Source organism: Paralichthys olivaceus, chromosome 12 (assembly GCF_024713975.1).
Source record: "Paralichthys olivaceus isolate ysfri-2021 chromosome 12, ASM2471397v2, whole genome shotgun sequence".
Classification (NCBI taxonomy): domain Eukaryota; kingdom Metazoa; phylum Chordata; class Actinopteri; order Pleuronectiformes; family Paralichthyidae; genus Paralichthys; species Paralichthys olivaceus.
The window spans coordinates 6,619,624-6,646,907 of record NC_091104.1 but is presented as its reverse complement, the minus strand read 5'-3'; the positions used below and the strand labels follow the sequence as shown (position 1 = coordinate 6,646,907).

Genomic DNA, 27,284 nt, shown 5'->3' with positions numbered 1-27,284 from the left:
GAAACCAGTGAGTCACTTGATATGGAAGCAATTATCATTGATACCTTTTCATACAAGAACTTATTGATGGTCCCTAAATGAAAACATGATCAGCTTGAAACTAATTTCACTGCTTTTCACTGGTCATAGGTTTGCATCCATTCACTGCATCCCATGTATAAAGTTAAAAAGTGAGAACATCTCGTTTATCTTTGGAATCATCGCAAATAGACGAGTGACAAAATTGCTCAGTGTCGATATTTCAGGTTATTTTTTTCTTGAATTCTTCGTTAAAATAATCCCATGATTCAGTGTCCGGGTGAAACACTTCGGTTGCTTCTGCCCAACAAGGACATTTATTTCAATTTGATTAGATTTTTAAGTACTCTACGTGTCTGGAGGCAGCGGTAACATCCACACGGTCCCTGGTGTCCGGGAACGCCCTCCTCGTGCCGACCTTTGAACCAACCAGCGCCGGAGGATCAGCTGATGATGTCACGTGACCCTGGCTAACGCGCAGCTAGCCGCCTAGCATAACAGCTGGTGTAGCAGCCCAGCGGAGAGCGGCTGCGGCTAAATGTGCGCGTCACCCCGCGGGTCTCAGTCGTGGGGATCGCTGAGACATGAGTAAGTCACTTTGGTGAATAGCTCTTAGTTGTCTACCTGCGCAGGGAGTGTGGTTGTTGCGGAACTTAGCTGATTAGCTTCACGTTTCAGCCTCAACAAGTCAGCTCTACCGCAGCTAATGCTAATGCTAACTTGACATCAGGGTGGCTGTCAAACCTGAGAGGAGGCAAACGGTGAAGATGGTTTTAAACGTTTTAAAAACCGGTTTGTGAACATTAATAACTGACGTTGTTTTTTTTTTTACCTGTTTATAAATGTGTAGAATATAATTTATTAAAAATACATCTTGTTGTTTGTTTGTTGACACTTTATAGGTTACAAAACAAACAAACGTAAGACCAGAATGAGATGTAATGACCAAAATATTGAATTTCTAAATAGTTCAACTAAAGCTAAATATCATATTCGGTTTGTTTCAACTAACATTTGATTCCTCATGTTAAATTCTATCAACTCAAACAGCTTCATCTTTGTGTTTCAGGTGAAAACAGCTGGCGTGTGTTGCATGGCTGCGTGTGAGCGAACATGTCTCTCCGGTTGTGACCAAAGTGGCCATGTATCCTTTCAGCCGTGAGGCGGAGACCTCACTTCAGGACCTGGTTGAATATTTCAAGAGGTGCCTGCAGCATGGAGAGTGGGAGCTGGCCAGTGCCTGTGTGCCACAGCTGGTCCGGTCAACACACTCTGAAAACCTGCGGGACATTATCAAAGCTATCGTCTGCCATCCGTACAAGTTAAAGTGAGTCGCACAACTGCAGTTTCACAAGACACCAGATTTCTACTCGTACTCAAGAACTGTGAGAGAAACCAACATTTGAACTGATGTGTTTATTTCGTAGATGGAAGACTGTGGGCAGTCCACACAAACTGGCTTGGTTTTGGCTTCAGGTTTTGGAGAAATGGACAGAGGAGAAGGTAAAAGTATGAAGAGCTTTAATGTTACTCAGTAGAGTGCATGCATACCTCCGCCAAGGCTCCAACATTCTCATTTGTTTGTTTACACGTTCTGGTCGAATTGTCTTGAACTGGTTTGTGAACTTGGGTGAAAATGTATTTGAAACATCACCCTGAGTGTGACACGCTGTGAAAACACTTTCTTCGTCTTCACTTCAGGTTTCTCCCAACATCAGAAGAGAGTTGGAGTTTCTTCTGCTCCTGGAGGAACTGGGTTCAGAGGGCATAACAGAGACTGTTCTCAAGGTTACTTTTGCTCTTGTCATCAATTAAGCCTGTAGTTCATAATGAAGTTGTAAAAACAGATATGTTTCTAAGAGGTTTAAAGGTTTGGCAGACTAACACAAACATTTCCTCAGATCAAGAATGACTATCTGGATCTGTTCTTCTTTGTTTCACATTGTGGCTGTTCTGTTAGTTGACATAAAACAGGACTGACATACTTTTCCTTTCAGCAGGAGTTGCATCAGGCCTACTTGAACAGTCAGCCGGACCAAAAGGCTGCAGAGGGTTCGATATCAACTCATGCTGCTGTTGAGTCCTGCCTCCGAACCTTATTGGAGAAGAAGAAGCCCAGACTGGCTCAGTCTTTAGCACATTTCTTACAGGTAGAGTCAAACACTGAGTATCAACACTACAACATAAATATATGGTACTCTGTGCACATTGATTTATTAAGTGATGATGTACGTAGGAGTCAGTTAGGACTAAACATATAAATCACAATCTAAACAGTAATATATCTGGTGGAATTGGAATTTTTAAAGCATTAAGTGGTGGATTGGAATGTGGTTCGGACTTTAGGTTCCCTGTTCAGATCCCAGAGTTTGCATGTTCTCTTCGGGCCTATGTGGGTTTTCTCCTGGTCCTCCTGGTTCTCCTGGTTCTCTGGCATCATCCTACAGTCCTAAGACTAAACAGAGACTCTAAATTATCCATAGGAGTAAATCAGAGTGTGAATGGTTGTTTGTCTATGTATGTTGGCACTGTGATCCGCTGGGGACCCGTCCAGGGCTAAGCTCAATATATAAGAATGGACAGAGCATAATATATGAAAAGAATCAAATAACAAAGTATATGATTACTTTTAAACTTACTGAAATGATTGATCGGTTATTAAAACACTTTCCATATTTTTGTTATTTCCTGCAGGGCCAGTCTTCCACAGAGGACAACGCCCTGCAGCACACGTTCATCCAACACCTGATGAAGAAACTGGCAAAACCAGAGACGAAGGTGGAGGAGATATATGCAGTGTTGGCCGTGATGCCGTGGAGCTCTGGTCGGAGCGGTGGGCAGTTTGAGGCTCTGTGTGAAGCGCTGTGGGCAGCCAGAGAGGGACCCCTGAAAGAGGAGAGGATCCTGAGCTCGCTGCTCCGCCCTCAGTGCGACGCTCTCGTCTCTCTGTACTGCTCCACTGCTCTGAGGCTACAGAGGGATCATCTGCTGAGGAGCACCCCCGACACACCAGGTAGTCTGAGTGGGTTCACCCCTGAATATGAGAAAGGCATTGAAATAGTTTGATTCTTATTATGTGATGTTCATAATTCTCTTGTGACATGCCACAGATTTAGACATGTAGGATGTGTGATGAATCAGAAATCAGTTCCTTCTCTGACCTCATGTTTTTTTAATAGTAACGATACTGATGTGATATTTATTCTGAGGTTGAGTCTGAATCGTTTCTTACTTTGTCAGAGGGGAACTGTTGATGTCATCACTTTTGATCAGACTTCTGCTTCTGAGGGTGTTGACTCATTGAAATTAGATTTTTTAACATCACTTGTTATCATAGTCACAGATTTTCTTTTTCCATTTCCTTTTTTTCACCACACAAAACATTTGTTTTGTAATGTTGTGTGACACCAGTGGTGATGAATTGGTGAATTGTTTTTCTCCATCCTGGTAAATTTAACTAGTCACACAGTAAATCAGTAAAAAAAAAAAGATGTTGTTTAAATGTCCTCCATAGTTCCACGTCTTAGTTGGATTTTCTAAGAAGCAGCAATGGTATTTTTCTTTCTGAATACCTCCATTCTTGTACCATGTACCCATGTTTTGATTTTATACAACTTCTACAACTACAACTTCTTAGATCCCTTGTAATACCAGGGTTTCCATAGGATCTAAAATAGTCTAAAAAGCCTAACATTTTATAATCTGAGTTATAGGCCTTAAAGTCAATCACATGTTTAACTAGTTCTAGGTCTATATATGTTTTAAGTAGGTCTTAATTATTTTAACATTCATTAAATGCTATTTCCGTTGCACTTTAAGAGAAATGTTTGTGATGTATCTCATATATGAATCCCTGAATACATATTTTTTCAAATTATACAGAATCTTTTATGGACATTTTTGCTTCCACTATTTAAATGTTTTTTGTGTATCACCCTCACAGTAGAGCTTCCTGAAGCAGAGAAGCTGGCTCTCAGTTTATGTTGCCACAAGGATCGTCCATCCATTTGGAAGACCATCTATTTTGAGTGCCTTAGCAGCGGGAAGCACTTCCTGGAGCAGGTCTTGGTAAGTGTGGAGCGACGACTGTAAAAAATGTGAGCACTGACTTAAATCTACAATTCAAATGCGTTAAGTAAGTTGTTTTTCAACCAGATTAAAGTTTTAATAAGAAGTAATGAAGTGCAGGCAGTCCTCTGAGTCAGTAGCTTTGTAATTCCACATGTTTTTGTTATTAGTACAGTAACCTGGTCCAGTAAACTTGGTTAGCAGCTGCATGTGATGAAATTCAATAATGTAATGAGATTGGTTCCTTCCTGTAGGTTACTGCACTTGACCTGGTTAAACACGAGGAGTTTTCTCAGCTGAGAGAATTAGTGCAGCTGGAGTTTCAGCCATTGTCTCGTCTGCTGTTGCTGCTTGGCTGGACTCAGTGTCGCAGCCTGAGCTCGGCCCAGAAGCTGCTCAGTGTCCTTCACCGCGAGCAGGTCAGTACTGAAATCATTCAGCTCCCCAGACGTCTGTGTGCACCTCCTCATCTACAACAGACACTAAACATTTCTCACCAAAGAACAGAGCAAAACAATTAACACAACATCAAAATTGCACTAAACATTAACAAATCACAATGATATATATATATATATATATATATATATTGTCACCAGTAGCTTTATCAACAACAACAAAAACCTAATTAGGTCATAAAGGAAAAAACTAATAAATAAATTCATATTCTTTGTAGGTTAATATAAAGATGTTATTCCAGTCTGCAGTTTCAATTAACTTTCACTACCTTTTTCTTTTTGCAACATATCCTTGTAACTGTCTCTGAAACCAAATACCAGATAAAAACAAATCTGGTTTTCATTGCTTTACACATTCCTTGAACCTACCACCAAAGTAAAGTATTATAGTGTCATTTAGAAACTCTGATGGATGTTTTCAATATAAATGTGGTAATTTGCTGATACTGTTTATAACCATTTTAGGCACCAGCCAGTGACTCTGTTCTGCAGGAATTTGCCAACCTTCTGTCCTCTCAGCTTGGAATACTTGAGTGGTGTAAAAACAACAACCCGTAAGAATCTGCTTGTTCATTTTTGACATTTTACTGACATTAAAGTCCATCTTAATCGCTATTCTAATATTCCCTTGTGTCTTGTTTTGTTTCTATTCAGAGGTATTTCCATGGAGGCATTGCTGACACAGCTCCACACCCTGGACAATCATTCAGCTCTCTATATTCTGCATACTCTGACTCCTTTGCCTCAGTTTGAGGAGCGCAGGATACTGGATCTGCTGCAGCAGCTGCCAAATCCACCAGGACCAGGTTTACATCGCCCACTTGTTTGTGGAGACGCAGGAGTCTGAAATATTTTCAGGAACAATGTTTCATAGAAACTTTACCTCGTTCTTTTTGTTTGTATTTTTTCTTACAGATGACACTGAGGCCATCACGACTGTCAGCCCTGGTGCACAGAGGAACATAGTTTTGTTTCAGGGGTTCTGTGCCATGAAATACGCCATCTATGCTCTTTGTGTCAACGCACATAAATACTCAAACTGCTCCGAGTGTGAGTCCACGCATCAGCAGCCCACTGAAGCAGAAACAGACCATAATCAAACCTCTTCCTCAGAGGGTATGTCTGTCCTGTCTGTGGTTTTGTATAATCAGATTAGACCAAACACACGTCATTTACATACATACATACATTGATAAATCTAAATAAATATCAGCATGAATTCATGGTTGAGACATTAATCACTTGTTATATTTTCCAGGTTTCCCTCTGCAGTTCCAGCACTACCTGTCAGAATGTCAGCTCTATCTGGAGGCCGTTCCAGCCATGTTCCGCCTGGAGCTCCTGGAGAACATCTTCTCCCTCCTCTTCCTGTCCACCGCTGACTTTATGCAGCAGATTCAAAAAGACACAAACTTGACTGCCAATCAGGAGTGTTCATCAGACACAAGAAACAATAATGTAGAATCAGGAGCCAAAGCAAAGACAGATGAGACTGATAACTGCAGGAAAGAGCACCAGCAGCCGCTTGCAAGTTCACCAACAACATCCCACCGTAGTCACCTGGACCTGGGACACTTCATCCAGGGCTGCAGGGGTTTTGTGGTGGATGTTGCAGCCATGGAGGGTTTCCTGAAGCTCCTGAAAGAAGGCCTGGAGGGCATATGTGTGGTGGGTCCGCAGGAGGGGCAGGAGGGGGGAAGAGCCCTGCCTCGAGAGGCTGAGGCGGCGGAGAGCCTTGGCTGCTCAGTGACGGCGGAGACATTCGGGGCTCGTCTGCAGAGGTTGTCCAAACGTACTGCAGAGGCTCAGTGGAGGCTGCAGATCATCACCAGCAACCAGGGCTGGGAAAAAGGTGAGATGCACAGGCTGAGGATATTTCTACGAGTGTTTTTATTCACACTTCTTCTGTGTTATGTGCATCTATTTGCAACTTGTTGGTGAATTTACTTGCAGGCTCAGAGAGCCACCTCCACATGTCAACGCCCGGCTCTGCTGAGACTTCTTTGAAACACAGTAAGAGCTCCAGTCTGAGGAGAAGGAAGAGACCAGGGAGGCGCGTTGCAGAGAGACAAACCTCCATAGAGAAACACAACGGAGAAGTTAGCACCAGTGCATCAGGTGAGCCATAAGCACTGTCTGTTGGAAATGTACATGCTCTTATGAGGATGTGTATTATTTTTGTGGGTTGACGATGAGTTAATGTGTCCTTTGGCAGACGGGGGCGGAGGGACAGTGACAGCTTGTGTAGAATTGGAGGTTTGTCCTTGCGGTGGTCCCCACAGCTGGCTGGTCCCTGCCATGTTGTCCCCTCCAGAGTCTCTGCTAATGTCCTGCATCCGCCGAGGAAACTTCATGGAAGCACGTCAGGTCTGTTCAGCGAACTGGAATTAAAAATGCTTCCAGAGTTAACTTATGCTATTTATTTTTGTGTTAATCACATTTACTAACTCTTTCCATTTCAGGTGTCTCTGGTGTTTGATCTGGGGGCATCTCCCTGTTGTGGCGAGCTGATGTTCATGGAGCGCTACAAAGAAGTTCTGGTGGAGTTGGGGCGGGTGGAGCAGAAGATGGATAACCAGCCTATGTCATCGTCATCGTCCTCCTCGGAGGGGCTGGGGTCGGCAGCTGTGTCCGGCACAGGGAGGGCTCGGCTGGGCAGCAGCGGCCGGTCGACGCTGCAGGCCATCGGAAGTGCTGCTGCTGCAGGTTCGATATTCTGTTTTTCATTTTTTCCTGTGATTCATCTCACCTGGGTAACTTACTATGTTCCCTTGAATTTAAGAAAATAAAATGTATATTAAACCAACTGTTAAGGCAGGTGTTAGCTTACTTTCTTTAAACAATACTCAGAGATGAAATGTAAAGGAGTTGTTGAAAGTTATGGATTAGACATGTGGGTGAAGAGCAAGTTGCTGAGAAATAAATTAAGTCTGAGCCTTTTTTTAAATTCCTGATGTGTATTGAATATTTGTACAAAATAATGTATCTAGAGTAGAACATTAACACGGTTATGCTGGAAGTATTTTAGTGTATAAACAATATTATGATTATTTAAGTTGGTTAGTTTTTCAGAGACAAAAATGACACAACCCAACAATATAATTTTAAAGTTCACAGTATAAGGATTGTTTACTGTTGAGTTATCATGATCCCACCCCCGTGGCTTTTATCCCTCATTGATTTATTCCATGTGGAATAACAACTCTTATGTTTTCACATTTTATTGGTGAAAAAATGTACCGTATATAGTAGATGACTCATAGATCTGTCTCTCCCTGCAGGTGTGGCTTTCTACTCCATCTCGGACATAGCAGACCGTCTCCTCAGTTCCCCCGCCCACCCGATGCCATCGCTGGAGGAAGACTACTGGCTGAGCTGCTGCTCTTCAGACCCGTCTGGCCTCCTTACCACGCTGCTGGAGGAGCTGAGCCCAGCGGCCATGGCGGCCTTCGACCTGGCCTGCTGCCACTGTCAGCTTTGGAAGACGTCCCGGCAGCTGCTGGACACAGCAGAGCGCAGGCTCAACAACAGCCTGGAGACTCGAGGTATGAAGACAGAGTTTTAAGGGTCTTTTTAATAGAAGTTTTAGGATCGTGATGATTGCTACAGAGCTGTTTAGTCTAACATTGTGATTGGAACAAGACCGGCTACAATTAAATGTGTTTTATCAGCAGCTTTGCACAGGTATTAATTTAGTTGTTCGTCTTTAATCCCTGTCTGCCTCTCCAGGAGTAAGAATTGACCCGAAAGTTCCTCATTCTGAGGGGATCTGTGGATTTCCAATGGTGTTACAACAGATCAGCAAGATCCTCAGTCACTTTGCAACAAATAAGGGCTCTGTCAAAACAGGTGAGTCCAAACACAATACTTATTAACATTAGTCAGTTTGTAAGTTAGTTTAAAGTAAGTTTGTTGTTACTGATCCACTCATTCATCCGCTCTTGTTCACAGAAGCTGTTATGGAGGACCAAGTGTTTGCCAGCCCGTTCGGCTGCTGCATTCAGGAAGTGCTCCTGTGTTGCCACCCAACCCTGATGGAGGAGAGCATCGCTGCTCGACTCAGTCTGGCTCAACGCTTGGAGACCACCCTGCACGTTCTGAGCACCGCCACAGATAATACAGGTCAGCAGGGCAACCGCATCAGTTCATATGCACTGAAGTAAACATTTTCCTATCGTCAGATTTTTTTGGGCTCTGTTGTTGTGACCATTCTTTGAGAAAGTCTGAATGTCTCGTGATGTCTGATGTCACCTCTCATGACAGAGGGCATCGTGGGCAGCGCTCTTCTGGCGCTGTTAGTAGAGCAGGCCAGTCTGAAGCAGGCGGAGCTCGACGTTCACCCTGTCCGCACCAACATGAAACTGCTGCTTCGTTCCCTGGACCAGCTCTGCCCCTTTGAGCCAGATGGAGACCTCGCCAGACCAGATTATGTTCGCAGTTTCCTTGACTACGTCAACACGTTAGCATCCGTGCTGGTGCGCAGCCTCGCTTCAGAAGGTAAAATCATTTGTCACGGAAAGTAGAAGTTTTAGCAGTTTTTAGATTCTTCCGTCTTGTGCATTTGCCAGTAGCAACTTCTTACTAAAGCTTTTTAATATGTCAGCATCTCAGTTAACATCTTGACACTCTCAGACCTTCTGCCTAGTGACTATACGAGGGGCCAGCATTGACTCTTTTCCTTCTTTTACCTGGTTTTGTTCTGATTTTTCTCTTCTGCTTGTTGTCTCAGACCAAAGTGGTGAAGTGAAGCTTGGGAATCCACTGCTGGTGTTGCATCAAGCCCCATTTCAGCTTCTCTCCCACCTGCTATTTGACAGACAGGTGTCTCCTGACAGGTACTTCATCTGTTTGAACAAGCACATTTGAAGGTTGTTCGTTCCCACCTGTGACACACTGGTACCAGTATAATAAACTAATATGTCACTCGGTCAAGCTTAATCTACCTCCCCTCAAATTCAATCAATCTGCACCAATTTTCGTATCCATCCCAAAATGTAATGTTTCCTTTCCTAGTTTGTGTGTAATCCTACAATGAAAACCTCCTGGACAGAGGTAATGATACATTTGTGATCGACCTAGTTAGTCTATGACCGTTTACTCTGCTAACGAGAATCAGGATAGAGGTGGTGCCTAAAATTTGGGAAAATTACATCTTCCAGCTTTAACATTTGACTCCGTTTGACACATAGTCAACCACTGAGTGATGTGATGCAGCAGCTGACCTACTTCGTGTCCTTGTTCCTCTCCAGAGTGCTGTCCCTGCTGCAGCAGGAAGGTCTGCGGCTGAGCGTCCAGCAGGTGATTGTCCAGCGATGCTGTGAGACTTTGCCCTTGTGGTTCTCTCGTCCAGCTGCTGAAACAGACTCTGATCAAACCAAAAAAGATGATGGAGTGTTCAGCGTGGCCAGCTTGTCTGCCCTGCTCCAGCAGCACGCTCAGGAGCACAAGACAACTCTGGGAATCACAGAAACTCCTTCAGGCACTCACTCAGATGCAAGCTCAGACTCTGAGGCCTCAGTGGAAGACCACTCTGCTACACCAACCAACCTCTCCACCTCACCTCCCTCTCAGTCATCCTCCTCCTCCTCCTCCTCTTCCATCTCTTCTTCATCAAACTCATTTCTCCTCACACCATCGGCCCTGTCTTTCCTAAAGTCTCGCTCCCCCTTACTGGCCACGCTGGCGTGTCTGAGTGCATGTAAAGGAGAAAACCCTCGGACACAATCCTCCAGTTGGTCGGGATATTTTCGCAGCGGACGCAAGGAGGCCGTCCTGGATGGCGAGCAGATTTCTCGGGAAGCGGATACTCTCCTGAAAAATTTCCCTATTCTCTGGGCCTATCTTTACTCCATGGCTGAACCAGTGCTGGGCGCCCCGTTGACTGAGGGAGAGGGAGGCTCTGCTGGACTCGGGGCGGTGATCTGTGGGAAACCTCTCGTCACTCTCCTGCTGTCTGGGCCACAGGAAGAAGTCACCCAGGCTGTGGCAGCTGAGGCCTTCCAGAAAGCTCTTTCCTCCAAAGACCTGCCCCGAGCTCTCAGCCTGCTGGAGCTGTATGGGCAAGGTTGCAGCCAGGAGGGGGCGCTAAGAGACCAGCTACTTGCTTATGCTGCTTTAGAGGGTGAGGAATGCTGGGAAATCTAATCTAAATTATTTATATTGGAAAAAAATAGGAAACATTTTCTTCTCAACATTTCAGGTTCTGTTAATAAAATTATTATTGAACAAATAGATGATTTATTTGTTTAGTCTTATAAATGTATTTTTGATCTTGAATTTATCATTACATTCTCTTGAGATAAACAGATCTCGAGCAAAATGGCATCACAAGAACAGGAAAATACTAAAATGAAATGTTTGTCGACCTCATTGTGTTCAGATGAGGTTGAAGGTACGGGTCAGCTGTTCCGCGTGCAGGATGCGAACCTGCGAGCCCGTGTTGCCCTGCAGGCTCTGGAGCGATGGCCTCTGTCGTCCTGCCTGGAGCTGCTCGACTTCTGCCTCAGTGACCTGAACACCGTGGCCTCGCTGAGAACGGACTTGGAGCTGAAGAAGAAAGAACTGGACATCTACCGCTTGGTACAGTGTTTATCACAGAAACAGATTCTTTTCTTAGGCAGTGGCGGGATTTTTCCCTGTGCTACAGTACATAACAAGTCACACTAAAGCAAACATTATCAGCTTGTGTTAAGCTCGAGTAAAGTACATCTCTTTCATGCTTGTAATTTTTTAGTGTCAGCAGTATCTGTATTGCCCCTTGGGAAAGTTTTAATTTGACTTCAGCTTGCAGTTTTCATGTCTTACGTAACTATGTCCTATGTTGGCATGGTTTTACCTTCCATTCCTCAGTTACATAATCTGACTTTCCATTGTGCCAAGTTTCTGTGCTTCCTTGTCTTCTCATAGATGTTGAATTTACAACCTCGGTTGCCCTGGGCTACGTGGCAGGAGCTGAGGACTGAGTCGAAGACAAACCCTGAGTCCATGTTGTCCCGAATGCTGAAGGCAAAAGTAGGCACAACCTGCAGCAGTGTAGTTAAAACTACCACAATTTAACACGTACCGCAATCTCCAAAATACATGTTTATTTATGTAATAACAATTCACATGTTTTTGCAGGAGTTTGCTCTGTGTGCACAGTGGGTGGAGCTGTATCCTGTGTCCGAGCAGCTGAGACTGCAGCTGAACACTGAGCACCTGCTTCATCTGCTGGAGAAGGGACAGAGTGACGAAGCTTTTCAGGTACAAGTACACAATCGTAAATGTGTTTCAGGAAACTTAGCAAATACTAGCTTCTAACTCTATGCTACATTTGAACATTCACTTTCTTATACTTGTGAAACATATACTTGTAAATGTGCCTCACCATATTCAGAGGAACATTATAATAGAACGAATATACATTTATACAGTCTTCTGTTCACAGTTTACAGTGCGACTGGTTTCTTTTATTTAAGTCCAACGTTTCTCCACACAAAACTCAAACTGTAGGTGTTTTAAGTCCAGAAACTTTGGCTCAACTCTTTTATCAGCTATCTCTTTATGTCTGCATTCCTTGTGTCTTCAGTTACTCGAGGGCCTCTCTGATTTCCTGGTCGGCCTGGAGATTTGTGAGCGCGCTCTGGACCGCTGCCCCGGCCTGGCTGCCTGTCACTTCCTGGCTGACTATCTCACCCTGCATTTTCAGAGGCAGGTGTCTCCATCGCGACGACAACACATCCACGCTCTTCATCTGGGCTCTAAGGTTTGTGAATGTGAACATGTGCACTGATAAAATTGTCCTGTAGGATACGGACAGGAAGTGTAGTTTGTGCTCATACGTCCCATTATTTGTGTTTTCAGTAACTGGAATTTCACTTGACATCATCATCTGTCAGGGTTCAAAAACATTTAACACTCAGCGTTAAGTCTTAATTGTTTTACTTTTTCATTTCAAAGGTTTATCAGCTGGACGCTGTAAATATGTTATTATAACTGAATTGCTTGTTTCCTCCTCTAGGTGTTACTGACTCTGCCCCCTGCAGCCAGGCACGACTATTTCCCCCTGCTGTCTGAGCCTCTGCTGATGCTGGAGCAGCTCCTGATGAACCTGAAGGTGGACTGGGCAGACATGGCAGTGAGAACCCTGCGGAGCCTCCTGGTTGGTCAGGAGGCGGGCTTCGGGGCCGAAGACATCGATAAGCTCCTGGCGGACTACGCCTCCAAGGCCCTCGACTTCTCCTGCGCCCCCAGAGAGCGGACCAGATCCGGTCAGAGCACAACACACAATGACATTTGCACTCACATTACAGTTTTTCTGCTTTAAATATATGTATATATCTACAATGAAATATATATTTATATTTTCCAGACTCTGTGATCAGCCTCCAGGACTCGCTGATGCAGTGTCCTGCTCAAGACAGCTGCTCCTTATCGTCCAGTCAAATCGAATCTCCAACGCCCTCCACAAGTGAGACAGTTTCTCATGTTTAACCGTGATGAAATAATTATGAGATGCTCTCAAGGGAATGTCCTTATATGCTATCAGCCACAATAGCTCTGCTGTAGTTGATATGCTCCTGCCTCAAAGACACGTTGGTTAACGAATCTGTTTTTTCCCCAGTTGAGGGACATTCTCTCAAAGCACAGTGAACATCTGCAGATTAATTGATAATCTTAAACAGATTCAGATAATGTTCTTATGTATCTGCTGTACAAATCAATGTTAGTTGTACTAGTGTTGATTTGGGTTTCTAGTTTAAACAGCGCGTTCTTAATATTTCATCACAGGCAGCACTCCTACACACAACTCCTCCTCGAACAGCACGGACAAGGAGAGGGATCGAAGCTCAGCAGGGAGGAAACGTCGCTCGCCTGCCAAGTTCCAGCCTCCGGACCAACCCCCCGGCCGTAAAGACTGGGTCCCTGACATCCAACAGCATGTGTGCATGGTCTGCCTCCGAGAGAGGTTCACCATGGTGAGTGGGTCAAACACTGTGAGACTCACTGGCGTTGTCATAAATTAAAAAGACGTACTTGCTGCTTGTTGCCCTGTGTAGTTATAAATAATGTATTTGATTACACAACCATTTCCATAGACAAGATTTGTTTCCTATTCAGGCCACTGTGCAAAATTGAAAGAGTTCATTTATCTTTTAGTTCCACTTAAATCAACGACACTGAATTGTACCAGTTTTGTATTTACATCTTTTTTGTGAGCATGAGGAGGCTGACTGCATGGATCATATTGAACCGCTAAATTCAAATTGAGAGATGAATGTGAAGAAAATGAAAGTAACATCGTTGCTCATTTTAAAAGAACAACGGAGGAAAAGAATAGGATCCAACATTAATCTTTTCTCTCGTTGTAATCGTCTTTTAATTTTTTTCCCCCACTATCTAGTTCAACAGGCGGCATCATTGTCGGAGATGTGGCCGTCTGGTTTGTCACGCGTGTTCTGAGCGTAAGATGCTTGTAGAGGGATGTCCAGGAGAAGAAGTCAGAGTCTGTGACCAGTGTTACACCTACTTTCACCCAGAGTAAGATCCTGTAGAAATCACTTTGAGCAGTTCAGTTATTGACGAAAGAATTTTAATGTAATAAGATTTTAGTTTCTGTGATCGAGAAATGACAAATGTTTGACCTTCAGAGCGTTTGACAGGGACATGCTGTGTTTGAAAACAGAGTTTACACCACATTCAAACACATGACGAGTTGTTCCTTATTTTAGAAAATCATGGGATCTTACCACAGGAGCAAATGTTGAACTTTGTAACTTAACGCTGCAGTGAAGGGTTTGGATACATGTTTAAAACAGAAATGTGCTTGTGATTTAAAATTTGCCTCTTTTTTTTTTTTCATTTGTAGATCTGATGATGAGCTGGAACCAGCTGAAGGTACGAGTACAACACCAGACCATTCTGCTTTATATGTTCTAAACCTTCTCTTTGCTGCATTAGAGAAAGAAAACAGCATTTTTGTAGAATGTAGAATTTATCTTGTATAACGTGTATAAATGCAAAAACATTTCCAGAACAGTAAATCAAAGCGGTCATGATGTTGAACCCCTCTCTGTGCAGTGGCTGGTAGCCCCGTGGTGACAGAGGAAGCCTTAGATGGGATGATGCATCTGCCCGAAGTGATCCAGCAACAGATCCAACTCAGCACAAACCCTGCAGAGAACCAGCTGCTGCGGAGCGAGTTCTACTACGAACAGGTCTGGATCTGAACATTTACCACGACACAGCGTGAATATGACTGAGCTGTGTGCAGGTCACATCTACACATTTTCTGCTTGTTTGCATTGAGAGCAACAGAATTAAAGCTGAATGATCCAGAACAGTAGTTTTGTCTTAAACTGTAAATGTATCCCTGACTGTGGTGCAACAAGCATCAAGGCTAACGTTATTCCATCGTTACTTTATTCAACCTCCTGTGGAATTAGATTACATGAAGATTAACGATGTTCTTTTGCTACAACCCCCCAGGCTCCCAGTGCATACCTCTGCGTGGCCATATTGTCTCTGCACAGTGACCAAACAGCGTGTGGACACCAGCTCATCGTCCACTGCCGCTCTCTGTCCTGTAAGCTGACCAACCAGGAGGTGGACGCCTGCCTCCTCACCGACATCATGCGGCAGCTGCTCTTCAGCGCCAAGCTGATGTTTGTCAAGGTCGGCCGCAGCCAGGATCTCGCCTTGTGTGACAGGTGAGATGTAGCGTGAGGTGGAATTGATGTAGATCTCTTAATACACCATCAGGAGAGTGAGGGAGCTGTTGTAAAGACATACCCACTGAAATATTATTATTATTCTGAAAACAGCAGCTTGGATTGTTCACTGAGTTGGAATAAGGAGAATGTCTCCTCCTTTTGTTTGTCTAATAAAAAAGTGATTCATGCAGCGGAGGTTGTCGTCTCTTATCTAATCATATCATTCTCTGCAACAACATTAGGAAATTTAGAAAGGTCAGATGAGTTGTCTGCCACAGGAAGTAGAAGTTGAAATCCCCTTCAACAGATCTAAACTTGCATGTTCCTGTGTGTCACTGTCACTTCTTCTGTTCGTCTCACACACTGTTTTTCCCACGGTCTCTCTTTTGTCCGCAGTTACATCAGTAAAGTCGACGTGCTTAAGATTCTCGTGGCGGCCAATTACAAATACGTTCCTTCTCTGGACGACATTTTGGAGACGTCTGCTGTCACACGTCTTCGTAATCAGCTGCTGGAGGCCGAGCACTACCAGCTAGCAGTGGAGGTGATGCTCATGGTGCTTTATTTATCACATGTATTTGTCTGGGACCCTGCACAAAAGTCTGCATTCATACACAGTATCTACCGTCCAACTGAAGAAAACCTTTGTCAGGCAGTTTGTCAATCCACCAAACCTAAATTAGATAAATGTTATATCCCAGAAAAACTAAACTCTATGGCTGCTTTCAATAGGTGTCTACGAAGAGCGGCCTGGACCCTGGTGGCGTGTGGCAGGCATGGGGGATGGCCTCTCTGAAGGCAGGAAACCTCTCAGGGGCGAGGGAGAAGTTTTCCCGTTGCCTGAAAGCTCCAGTGGACAGAAACCAGCTCAGCATGGGTCCTTTGCTGCTGCAGGAGATCGTCCAGCACCTGGAGACCATTGGACGATCCACTGTGGCCACGGTAGGATGACGCTGTCACTGTGGTGTTGTTGTCGTCTAACGGTTACTGCTGCAGTAGATGGCATGTGGCTGTTTGAGGCTGGGGTCAATGATCCATGGTTAGACAACGTGACTGTACATCACAACAATTAGAACTTATATGTATATATGCATAGTATATGATTTTCAATATGACAAAAGGAAAAAAAACTTATTTCTGTGAATATTTATTATAATGTTTTCAGGTCATGATATTCTGGCTATGTAGTTATGTAATGACGCATATTGGCCACGTCTGGAGCTACTTCACCCTCCTGGCCCGCGATACATGAAACCTTAGGAATTTCCCACCACGTATGGTTCGGTGCCAGGGGGAAGATTCTATCATTTAATATCTTCACCTCCATGTGGAGAAGATATTTAATTATCTGTGGTTTGTGTTGACCTCGATTCATGTGGGTGTGTCCAGTGAGGGAGCTGAGTTTGTCTGGCTCTGAATTTGTTTGTGGTCAGTGACACCTGTTCTGTCTTGCTCCAGTTATCGTGTACTTCGAATGAAAACACCACCTCAGTTTCCATCATAGCGTCATTTCACCATCCTTTCTGTTTGTCCCTGCGTCAGTCGTCTGGCGAGGACATCTTGGCTTCGCTGCAGGAGCTGGAGGACACTCTGAGCGACACGGGTCCTGTTGAGCGACCAGAGGGACAAACGCAGAGCAGCGACCTCAACCAGGAGTGTCTGTACTACCTGAACACATATGGCACTCATCTGGCTCTCATCAGCTTCTGGGTGCGTCATGACTCCATGACAGAGGCTCTGACGTACCTGCTCAACAAGGTAAGACATCGATCACTGACCTCAGACCTCCTGAACCTTGTGTATTTCACAAGGTGTATTAAAGCTGGTGTGCAGAGTGTTTCTGTTAGATTCAAGCGATAAACAAACAAGTAAATACAATGTTAGATGTTACCCGTGGCCATGGCTCAGCGGTAGAGCAGGTCGTCCAATAACCGAGGTGCCCTTGAGCAAGGCACCCCCCCCCCCCCCCCCCCCCCCCAACATCTGCTCCCCGGGCGCTTGGCAACAGCAGCCCACCGCTCCAGTATATGTGTGTACATGGCATCTGTCAATGTGTGTTTCTATGCGTGTTTAAACAGGTGCCAACTGGATGGGTTTAATGCGGAGAACAATTTCATGTATGCATGTAAAAGTGTTAACGTGACAATAAAAGTAATTCTTCTTCTTCTTCTTCTTCTTCTTTTTCTACCTTGAGATTTATATCTGGCATCTGTGGCACAGTCCTGTGTTGTTGCACTGGTAGCAATGCCTGTTACATCAGTCAGCAATGATTGGTTTACCAGAGCTAAAAATGGGAGCATTCATTACGACAGAAAGTCTGGCAGAGTCATCTAGGCTGTAGCGCCAACCTCCATGACGAGTTTCTGAAGGCGAGGTCAAAAGTCATAATCACAGTGTTTGTGTAATTACTTTTAATGCCAGAAAAGTTCTGCCCTGCTTGTTTCAAGTCGTTGTTTAAATGAATGCACCCAAAAAGAAGCTGACGTGTGTTGTTCTGCTTCGTCGTGGCTCAGGATTGCCCAGAGGAGGTGTTTCTAGAGGGTGTGTTGCAGCCCAGCCTGGAGCGGGGGCGCCTTGGCACACTGCAGGGGATACTAGAGAAACTGGACCCAGGCCTGGAGACATGCAGCCGCTACCTCATCGCCTCCTGCCAGTTCCTGCAGCGGCGGGGATACTTTAACACTCTCTACCAGCTCCAACAGTTCATGATGGTTAAGAGTCGTTTCATGTTGTTTCTCTTTTTTCACATTTTCTTTTTTATTAGCACTTTAGACTTTAATTAGCCTTTGAAAGTAAAATCATCATTAAATCATTAAACCTCAAAATAGTGTCAAGACAGGCAGGCTCTTATATTTCTTAGTGGCTTAATGGTTATGGTTTTCTGTTTCTAACCCTAACCTTACCATTTTACTAATATGTAAAATATTCTGTGCGTGGACAGGATCATGTACGTGCAGCCATGACCTGTATCCGATTCTTCACACATGGAGCCAGTTCATACCTTCAGCTGGGAGAACAGCAGGTATGTCTCTTTTATCGCAGCTGGCAAAGTTTTTAACAAATGATTCCTGCTTGTTTGAGGACGTGTATCTGCCTCTGACCTGTTACAGCGCTGGTTGGTCAGAGCCAAAGAGCACCTGAGGGCGTATCTTCAGGAACAGCAAGGTCGGGGCGCTGGGAGGAGAAAATCTCAGGTCAACTCATTTAGGAAGATGATGTCGTCCAGTGACGTGTCCAGGTTATTTCATATATCTTTATTTCAGTGTCACAGGATTTGAATGAATCTGTGCTTTTGCCTTTTTCATCAGAACTGACTGGGAGTTTTATTTATTATTTGGCTCATACATGTTCGCTACCTGTCAAATAGACTTTACGTGTGGACCTCTGCTGTCTCTCAGGCACATGAACACAATTGAGCTCCAGCTGGAAGTGACCAGATTCCTCCATCGCTGTGAGACTGCTGCTTCCTCCAAGACGCCACAGACCAGTACACCTACCTCCAAGTCCTCTGCATCCGGTTCACCACCCACACTGTTTGGAGGAAGTCCAGTGAAGGTTGAGGTCGCCTGTAAGGTGAGGTTTCACCCGTGATACTGACGGACTTTGTTCTTAGGATAAAACCCTGAATTAGAGATCAACAAATGAATGAATGTTGAAAGAAGATGTGACAGAGGAACTTCAGTTTTATCACATTTTACCTCTTTTTTCAATTTATTTGGAAAACTTTTGCGTCTAATCCAGTAAAATCCCTTTAATTGCAGGTCATGCTCGGAGGAAAAAACATAGAGGAGGGGTTTGGCATTGCTTACAGAGTCATACAGGTATGTTCATACAAGAGTCAGTATTTTTCCTGATTTCAAACTGGATTTCTTTCATCTGAAGGAGAAAATAAAAGCGATCTTTGACTGTGACCTTGAATAATGTTTACTCCCAAAGTTAAACTTTATGAAAGGAGAAATATTCTGCTCAAAGATCAGATACAATGAATGTATAAAGCCGAGTCTATTTTATTTGTGATGAATGATTTATGTTCTCTCTCTGTTTCTTCCTCCCTCAGGATTTCCAGCTGGAGGCGCAGGCCGTCTACACGCGTGCCGGTCAGAGGCTCGTCAGACAGCGGCAGTATGGAGCCGTGCGGCAGCTGTTCAAATGTGTCAGCGAATCAGGCACTGCCACCAAAAACGACTGCGACGCCCTCATCCTCAGCTGTGTCTCCATCGCAGATAAGGGGCCGTCTGATGTGAGTGAGAGCGTTAGAGAACAGATGGATACGGATGAGAACTTGAGTATATTATGTCACAAAGTTTGACCAGGACTTGGTTCCATGTTGTTTGTTGGTCACGGAGACGTTTGTTGTCCTTTTTGTCTGATTTCAGGCGAGAGAGCTGGAAAGTCTCATTCTAGAAACCAAGAGCACAGAGAGCAAGGTAGTGTAAAGTGTTTTATTCTCCTCGGTTTTTCAACGTGAATATTTTTCCTGACTGTGGCCATGTTTTACAATCCTATGAATCACAACGACCTTGACTCTGTTCCTCTCGTCCTTGCTCTTTATCTGTGACATCACTTTGTTCTCATGTTGTTGTTTTACTAATCTCCACAAGTCCGTGATATTTCAGCCACTGCACAACGACCTGCTGGACAAAAATATGAAATTCTCTTCGCATCTCTCGTGTGTCTGCAGATCAAAGCTTACCTGCTGTGCGGTAAACTGCGACCAGCGTACCTGCTTGCTGTCAAGCTGGAGGCGAGCCGCGCGGGCCCGTTGGTCCAGGACGTCCTTCAGGCGGCTGAGGGAGCGCAGGACTCAGTGATGCAGAATATCTGTCGGCAGTGGCTGTCTGAACATCACAGCAAGTCATCTCAGCAGCGCCAGGGCCGACCCTCGGCCAGGTAACGGCACAACGGGGGAATACACCGAGCACTTAAACTCAAACACGGAGCACAAACGAGTGGATTCAGGGTTTCTGACGTCACACAGGTCTATAGATGTGCGGCTGAGGGATTAGCCTGGAGATCAATATGACTGCAGATTATAGTGGATGATGATTGAAGCACCACCAGTTTATTAAAACATCAGAAAATGAAAGATTGAACCATTTGAGAGATCATCTGTTATGTGATGAGATCATAGACAGTCTCCCACTTGTTCTTTGGCTCCAGGTGCCTCATGCTAACACCAGCATAAACTGCATAGCTAGGATTTAACCAAGTATTAAGAGTTTCCTACAGTTTGAGCATAAACCAGGCTTCTACATTACCCATTATGCAACTTTACTGTCGACAGTTCAGGCACAGATCTGTGTGTTATGATAACAGTGGATAATCTGCCCTGGTTGCTAGCCTCAGACGAGGAGTGGCCTGTCGGGATCAGTCAGGACGGGTTTGAGCAGAAATTTAAAAGAGTTCATTTAGGTTCGGTGTTAGCTGGGCTGTCATCTTGATTGATCATGCTGCACATGCCTGTAATTAGAGTTAACATACACAAACAGAATTCTCTCAGGCTCGGTCGGGTTAAGACAGAAAATTGCAGCCTGAGCTTCACTGTAATGTGCAGGTGAACTCAATGACCCTGTTACGTCTCTGTTAAAGACTCCTGTCCACGCCCATCGCTGATACCAGGTGTGGTCAGATTCATCGAGAGCAGTGCAACACAGATATTCATCCTGAAGTGGTCGGTTACTGTTTCAGTGGAAGCGTCCAGAGACCCTGAAGGTCGCTGTCTCTCTTTGTGTCGAACGAATCACCAACGTGCTTTATTTACATTCTTGAAATATTTTTGCTGTTATCTTTTGATGTCATCTGTACAGAACTTGAGAGGGAACAGTGTGAGTCACAACGACTGCAATGTGAACCGGAACAGTTACGCAATCCAAGCATATCTTTACAGTGAGACGAAGGTTTGTCTCCTACCTCAATCTAAAGGGAAAATGTCTTTGACTGACTGGAGGGTCTCTGACAGATTCGTTACGTGAAGGTCTTTCTTCTCCCCATTCCTATTTCCTCACTGCATCTGTGTGTGTTAAAGGTTTTTAATTCAGGCGTAAAAAAAAGTGTTTAGAAAGATGTGACATCCGCCAAGAACTGTACATGTGAAAAATGAAGTCCTGTTTTTGTAATCCTGATGAGGCTGTTCACCTGTTTTACATTGTCCAGCACCTTTTCTGTCCAGCTTTCAGTAAATGTTCCCTTTTAACAAGGGAAATCAAACAGTATTTAAGGGCATTTAAAATGTTGTAACTGTAAAGAGTTTTAGGTTGGATATAGAAAGGGACCCGATTATAGATCAGGTTAATTCATTATCCATAAAAATCATCTCTGTCGTGATTCGTCCCGTCTCTGGATGGATCCTTTTTTACGTCTCCTCTTATGTCGTAGTGTGTTTTGCTTGTGATTACTCAGTGTTTTAAATTCAGGCTTTGTTCTCATGTGAGACACAAATTCATCCTGAACAAGTCGTAATAATTAACTTATTAATTTATAGATCATGAGTCGAATAAGGAAAACTAAAAAGGGATCTAACTGTGGTCATGTGAGGTCTGACGTGTGTATTGTTGTTTGTCCTGCTTCTCCGTGAAAACCTTGAACGGGAAAGTGTAGCGCCATAAATTTTATCTTTTAATTCACTCACACGACAATCACCCATATCGCTGAAGCTGCCTTGTAAAGAATGTTTATTTCAGAGACGTTCTGATCTCACGGTCAGGAAGTACATCTTCATTTCAGAGGAGATACTGTGGTCGCTCTTTGCCTTGAGTCCCTGTGCTGCACTAGTCTGAAGACTGACGCCGACAGCTCTTCCTGCGAGGGCGAGTGATGATGGGCGAGAGATAAAAAAGAAACCAGTCTAGACTTTTGAGATTTACGACATTCTTGCACTCAAATCTTCCTTAACTTGGACTGTTGTCTCATCACTGCCGCACTTTATATTAGTGAGTTTAAAAAATGAACTTCTTTGGGGGGAAAAAGTGAAAATATTTAATAAAGTCACTGGTTCAATGATGCAGGAAGTCCTGGTTTTTGAAATGTATTTGATTTTGCCATCCCTTGTAAAATAAAAAAAATTAAACAATAAAAAGAAATGTAAAAAGATGGGGTGATGAGCGTGATGCTGCCCAGCTTCTTAAAATTTAAAGAAAAGTAAATCATTTTGGAAATTCCAGTTTGTTTGATCAACATGAAGCTTGAACTTTTCATTGATAGTTTTGTTTGGACAGTTATCACAGTTATCACGCGTTGAGATGATGATTTCAAAGCACTGACTCAGCAGCTTTTATAGCAATATTTCTGTTTATTTACATCAAATGTAAACATTCAACTCTTAACATGAATGTAAGTGTAGTAAAAGGCATATTTCACTTGTATAAAACACAGAATGTAAACTCTTGGCAACCTTGTGTGTGAATGCTGAGAAGGAAACATGAGTAGGGAGGGAAATCTTCACAGATGCAAAACTGTTCCTCCAGGAATGTGCGGTTTTTGGCAATGGAAATGGAAAAACAACTCTGTAAATATTGCAGTGTCATGATTCTAAATCTTGCTTAAAATAGAAAAGCTTTCTTATAACCTACATGTACTACGATTATTATCACAAAATACATTTATGCAATTCAAGCAGTAATCGCGGGTCAGACTGACGCTGATCTCCAATGGTTTACTAATTGTCTTTTTTCTCTTTACATCGACCTGGAGACACCGTAAGAAACCCTGCAGTTGTTGAGAAATGCTGGCACAAGAGTGAAGCAATTTAGCTGCAAATTCTGAACTATTCAAAACACGGAATTTCCGATAAAGTTGCTGGTCTTGAACCCTGGCTTGACCCTTCACAGTAGCCCACAGCATTACAATACATCAATTTGCTTTTTTGCACGGTAGTCACAAAAATATAAGGTCGAAACTGTTATTCGTGGTTACATGATTGTACCGTAATTACTCGATTATTTCACAGAAAAGCAACTTACAGTAGCTCTTACAGTTACCTGACTGCCTATTAGGTAAGAATCATCAACGCACATCAAAACCATAATAAACCCGATGAAATGAATGATGGCAGAAAGGATGAGAACTCCTTATTAAACTGACGCCTACTCCACATGAACACAGGTATTTATTAAAATGGGGGGTTTTTAATATATAAATCTATGTCCCCATGAAAATGCAAAAACACGCGGGTCGGCATCGTACCAAACCAAGAGGCGGCCCTATAACCCCAACTGCAAAGCCCCGTTGGCCAATCACAACGCTGGTTCCAGCAGGTTAACGACAATGACCTCACACTGAAAACTGAGTCACTGAACATCTTCAACCTGCGATGAGTTTAAAAAGGTTCAGTTTTCAGTGACCGCAAACCTCAGCGTGAACGAAACACCAAAGAACACCCACGTACGTGTGGGCAAGGCCTGAAAGAGACGATGGTTAAAAGTTCAGTCAGTCCCACTCGATACCGAGAAGCTCGCAGCTGACGTCCCACAGTCTCCTGGCCGTCTCCTCACTTCTTCCCTGTGGGGCTACGAACGCAGGGGCACAGTCGCTGAAAGGAAAGACGGGCGGAATGATTGTTACATAAGGGCTTGTGGTGATGTGAGTCATCCCCCGACGTGCAGTGATCTAATTTTGTCTTTCACCTTGTGCGTGGTGTCAAGAATAAAGGGAGGATCTCTGCTGCCGTACACTTTAGTTTGACTTTCCAGTATCGGCCCGTCTGTCTGTAAAGACTAACTTCTGTAGTGACAATTTACAAGAAACTCCCGCCTCTGTTTTTAATGGCCATCGGATCGATTTTCATTTCTTGAAAATCTGACTGTAAAAGTTTTAAGTCTTATTGGCCTCATTCATTTGATTCATGGATTTTTCATCAATTACATTCCACAATAAATTTAAGCTTTCTATTAATTAATTAGGTTTACACGGACATAGAATACATCAAATACACAGAGTAGTTAGACATTTAATTAGTTTCAGTACAATGATATACTGAAATATTATGTATAATATGTTTTTAAAGATGACCAGGTCTCTAACCGAACTCTGATCTAACTTGTTGTCACCCACCTGAAGTGTTTCCCAGAGACAGAGTGCAGCTCCTCGGCCACGGCACAGTAGATGCTGGTCTGCGCTCCTTCCCGCGGGGTTTTTACAAACGTGGAGAAGAACGTCATGAATATCGTCATGAGGGTCGAGTGTCGCGTCAGGTCAGAGTTCACCGTCCCCGGGTGGACTGAGTTCACAGTCACATTGGTGTCTGTGAGGACAGATCACGATTAGAGCCTCGAGCTTCGTCTTCAGTTATTTAGAAAATCACTTCTTACTGTGTCCAGCACGTTTCCAACAGGCTCACGGACACAATTGACATTTATAATTTAGAAGGAATGAAATTTCAGTGCACTACACAGTCAAAGGGTTAGTAAAGACCATTTGTTGTCCGTCTACATTCTGTTTTTATCTCGTCGTCGTCACACAAAGCATCACTAACCCTCTGTTACTATATTTGCCAGAGTAGAACAGGCCATCTGTGCGTTCTCCCATGTATTGTGTGTGTTTGTTTGTTTGTTTGTGTGTTTGTTTGTGTACCTTTGAGTCTACGGGCCAGCTCTCTGGCAAACAGCACATTTGCCAGTTTGCTCTGGCAGTACGCTAATCCACTGTTGTAGCTGCCCTGGCTGTGGAGGTCGTGGAAACGGACCCAGCCGAAGTTGTGCGCCAGAGAGGAGACCACGATGATTCGGGCCGGCGCGCTGCGTTTGAGCAGCCCGATCAGGAGCGACGTCAACAGGAAGTGACCTGTCAGAGGTAAGACAGACGTACGCTGAGCATTTACAAGCTACTGGACAAAAACACTATCCAAACTAAAATGTTCATGTCAGCCGATATCGATAATTATCACGATAAAGTCTTTAAAAAAAACTAAATGAAACGAGCCGAACTTTTCAAAGACCTTGTGCAATTCCAGTTGTGCATGAAATGTGTTCCAGTAAATCTCAGTGAGTTCTTACCCAAGTGATTGACTCCGATGTGCATCTCAAAGCCATCGATGGTTTTAGTGTAAGGACACATCATCACGCCGGCGTTGTTGATGAGGATATGAAGACGATTCACCTCTGAGTGAAGAGAACACCACATTACAGAAACATGGCTGCTGTTATACCTGTTAAATAACGACGCCCTGGGGCTGTGTAAGAGGAGGTGAGGATTACAGCAGCCTCTGTGTGCTCACCTCTCAGGAATTCCTGTGCAAAGGCACGTATAGAGCAGGTATCTGCCAAATCCAGCTCTCGAACCTCCACCTGTGCGTCGGGGCACGCAGCTCGTATGCTGGCGGCGGCCTCCTCGCCCTTTTCCACGTCTCTGCACGCCATAATCACTCGAGCCCCTGCACCGTGAGCAAATCATTATGTAAACGAGACAGAAACTTCATTAGTCAGGAAAGAGTCCATTATATATATATATATATATATATATATATATATTGATCCAGGTCACAGGACGGATACAGGAACTTTTTCTTTAACATTGTGAGAAAGAACGTTTCTGAGGGAATAATTCATGGATCTGGATGAATAACATCAGGCAAATTCAGAGGAATGATCAGTGTGAACGAAGTGATTGAATCTAGTTATTCTATATTTCTACTATAAGAACTAGACAATCGTGTGTGGGGTTGTTCGATCTCCTGCTGAACTGAGTGACATTCTCAAATGTAAACATCTAAAAATATTGTCATGAATCCTGATTTTAAAAAGTATTTATTCTCTACAGCATCATTATTTTAATCTTACCACCTCCCACTACATGAGACCACGGTTTGGTCTTGTTGTTTGTTGCTGAGGAGGTATTGTGCTGGATTTAAATACTGTGTTTGATGGTTAAAAAACCAAACGTCACCTCGTATCGCCAGATCTCGTGCAGTCTCCCTCCCAATCCCTGTGTTGGCTCCGGTGATGAGGACTGTCTTCCCATCCAGACGAGCCGGGGACGTGCACACTCCTCCTGCTGCATAACTTCTGTGGATGCACAGTCACAGATTAATACTGAAATCTCTGCCGTGCACCAGAGCAGCCAGCATCAACCCTGTGTCCTCACTGGAATTGGACATATGGACACATGGCTCAATGATTGACAGAGACACTTGGATGAGGCCACTGCTGAGCGGCCCACGCCACTGAGCAGGGAGGCGCAGCGGCCAATGGGAGGCGCAGGAGCAGAAGTGCTCCCACGCTCAGGCTCCTGATTGGCCCAGCTCAGGTGGAAGACACCCGGTTCATCCGGCTGCAAAAAAACTCCCACAGCTCCATCATTGTTTCTGTTGCATTGATTCTCTGCTCAGGACAATTACATCAGCATCGAGTAGAGGATCTGGAAATAACCTCAGATGTGAAATACGACTCGAATTAGACGCCCTGTGCTTTCTGAAAAGCAAAATGCATCCTCAGATGGAACAGCAGTGCCATGATCTGTCCTGTCAACCGAACCACAGTCCGGTGTGAGTGTGTTGCATGAGTGCGATGGTCGCAGCTCACCTGATGTGTGATGCAAACAAAAGCACCAGCAACGTCACCGCTCCGAGTCCAGCGAGGGTCAGCAGGAACAACATGATGCAGCGGGAGATCCGCTCGTCTGTGGTTCTGAGGCTGAGAGAGGAGCTCGTAGGAGGAGGAGGAGCTGCAGCTGAGGAGGAACAAACAGCTGATGTCAAAGCAGAAGGAGAGGGGGGGGGGGGGGGGGGGGGCACACACCGCCAGGGGCATCATGGGATTGTAGTTTTTATAGCCTGGGCAGAAAGTCACACACAGGCTGGTTTAATCCTTTCATATGGGGATTCAAACTTTTTATGTTGGCATTGTGCTGTTAACTTATACTGTGGCACTGTATGTTAGTGTTTTATCAAATATTTATGGGCATTCTACTGCTGTGATTGAGGGAGTTTCATCGAATTCTCTGTTTTTATTATGTCATCTCAGATTTTTATGTTTTATTATGTCTTCTAAGTTTTTATTATAATTTTTTGTCTTTTTATTATGTCATTAATGTACCTGCTGCTATGACAACTTAATTT

At 44.1% G+C, this 27,284-nt stretch overlaps 2 protein-coding genes across 3 annotated transcripts; one reads left to right on the top strand and one right to left on the bottom strand.

Moving 5' to 3' along the window:
- The first annotated feature begins 476 nt into the window (after window positions 1-476).
- zfyve26 (zinc finger, FYVE domain containing 26) lies at window positions 477-22,324 on the top strand. Its single transcript, XM_069535413.1, has 43 exons — window positions 477-606; window positions 1,088-1,345; window positions 1,446-1,521; window positions 1,720-1,806; window positions 2,019-2,168; window positions 2,713-3,031; window positions 3,962-4,086; window positions 4,341-4,505; window positions 5,010-5,098; window positions 5,199-5,350; window positions 5,460-5,660; window positions 5,803-6,396; window positions 6,498-6,662; window positions 6,760-6,911; window positions 7,007-7,250; window positions 7,826-8,089; window positions 8,274-8,393; window positions 8,496-8,666; window positions 8,808-9,041; window positions 9,274-9,379; window positions 9,794-10,665; window positions 10,924-11,123; window positions 11,451-11,555; window positions 11,664-11,786; window positions 12,112-12,288; window positions 12,544-12,793; window positions 12,895-12,993; window positions 13,314-13,501; window positions 13,927-14,063; window positions 14,392-14,420; window positions 14,604-14,740; window positions 15,012-15,232; window positions 15,632-15,779; window positions 15,968-16,177; window positions 16,778-16,993; window positions 17,749-17,946; window positions 18,177-18,257; window positions 18,346-18,473; window positions 18,634-18,808; window positions 18,997-19,056; window positions 19,293-19,475; window positions 19,612-19,662; window positions 19,917-22,324. Exons 2-43 carry the CDS (start codon window positions 1,161-1,163, stop codon window positions 20,127-20,129), a joined length of 7,800 nt encoding a protein of 2,599 aa, XP_069391514.1. The 5' UTR covers window positions 477-606; window positions 1,088-1,160; the 3' UTR covers window positions 20,130-22,324.
- A 179-nt stretch (window positions 22,325-22,503) lies between these two features.
- Window positions 22,504-26,937, bottom strand: rdh12 (retinol dehydrogenase 12). Of its 2 annotated transcripts, none has more exons than XM_069535442.1 (7): window positions 26,749-26,937; window positions 26,114-26,232; window positions 25,446-25,601; window positions 25,225-25,329; window positions 24,803-25,012; window positions 24,284-24,473; window positions 22,504-23,762 (listed from the first exon to the last, which is right to left on the bottom strand). In XM_069535442.1, exons 1-7 carry the CDS (start codon window positions 26,820-26,822, stop codon window positions 23,660-23,662), a joined length of 957 nt encoding a protein of 318 aa, XP_069391543.1. In that variant the 5' UTR covers window positions 26,823-26,937; the 3' UTR covers window positions 22,504-23,659. The 2 variants fall into 2 exon arrangements, with proteins under 2 accessions (XP_069391543.1, XP_069391544.1); XM_069535443.1 differs by having other exon boundaries at window positions 26,114-26,229; window positions 26,749-26,934.
- Between the last annotated feature and the right edge of the window lie 347 nt (window positions 26,938-27,284).

Bases quoted from the DNA above. Each gene is read 5' to 3' on its own strand.
- zfyve26 (XM_069535413.1), top strand. From the start codon at position 1,161: ATGTATCCTTTCAGCCGTGAGGCGGAGACCTCACTTCAGGACCTGGTT. The intron at 12,289-12,543 runs GTTTGTGAATGT...TTCCTCCTCTAG, and splicing joins CTCTTCATCTGGGCTCTAAG to GTGTTACTGACTCTGCCCCC. The intron at 12,994-13,313 runs GTGAGACAGTTT...ATTTCATCACAG, and splicing joins ATCTCCAACGCCCTCCACAA to GCAGCACTCCTACACACAAC.
- rdh12 (XM_069535442.1), bottom strand. From the start codon at position 26,822: ATGTTGTTCCTGCTGACCCTCGCTGGACTCGGAGCGGTGACGTTGCTG. The intron at 25,602-26,113 runs GTGACGTTTGGT...CTCACGGTGCAG, and splicing joins ACGAGATCTGGCGATACGAG to GGGCTCGAGTGATTATGGCG. The intron at 25,013-25,224 runs GTAAGAACTCAC...TACCTCTGACAG, and splicing joins CATCGGAGTCAATCACTTGG to GTCACTTCCTGTTGACGTCG.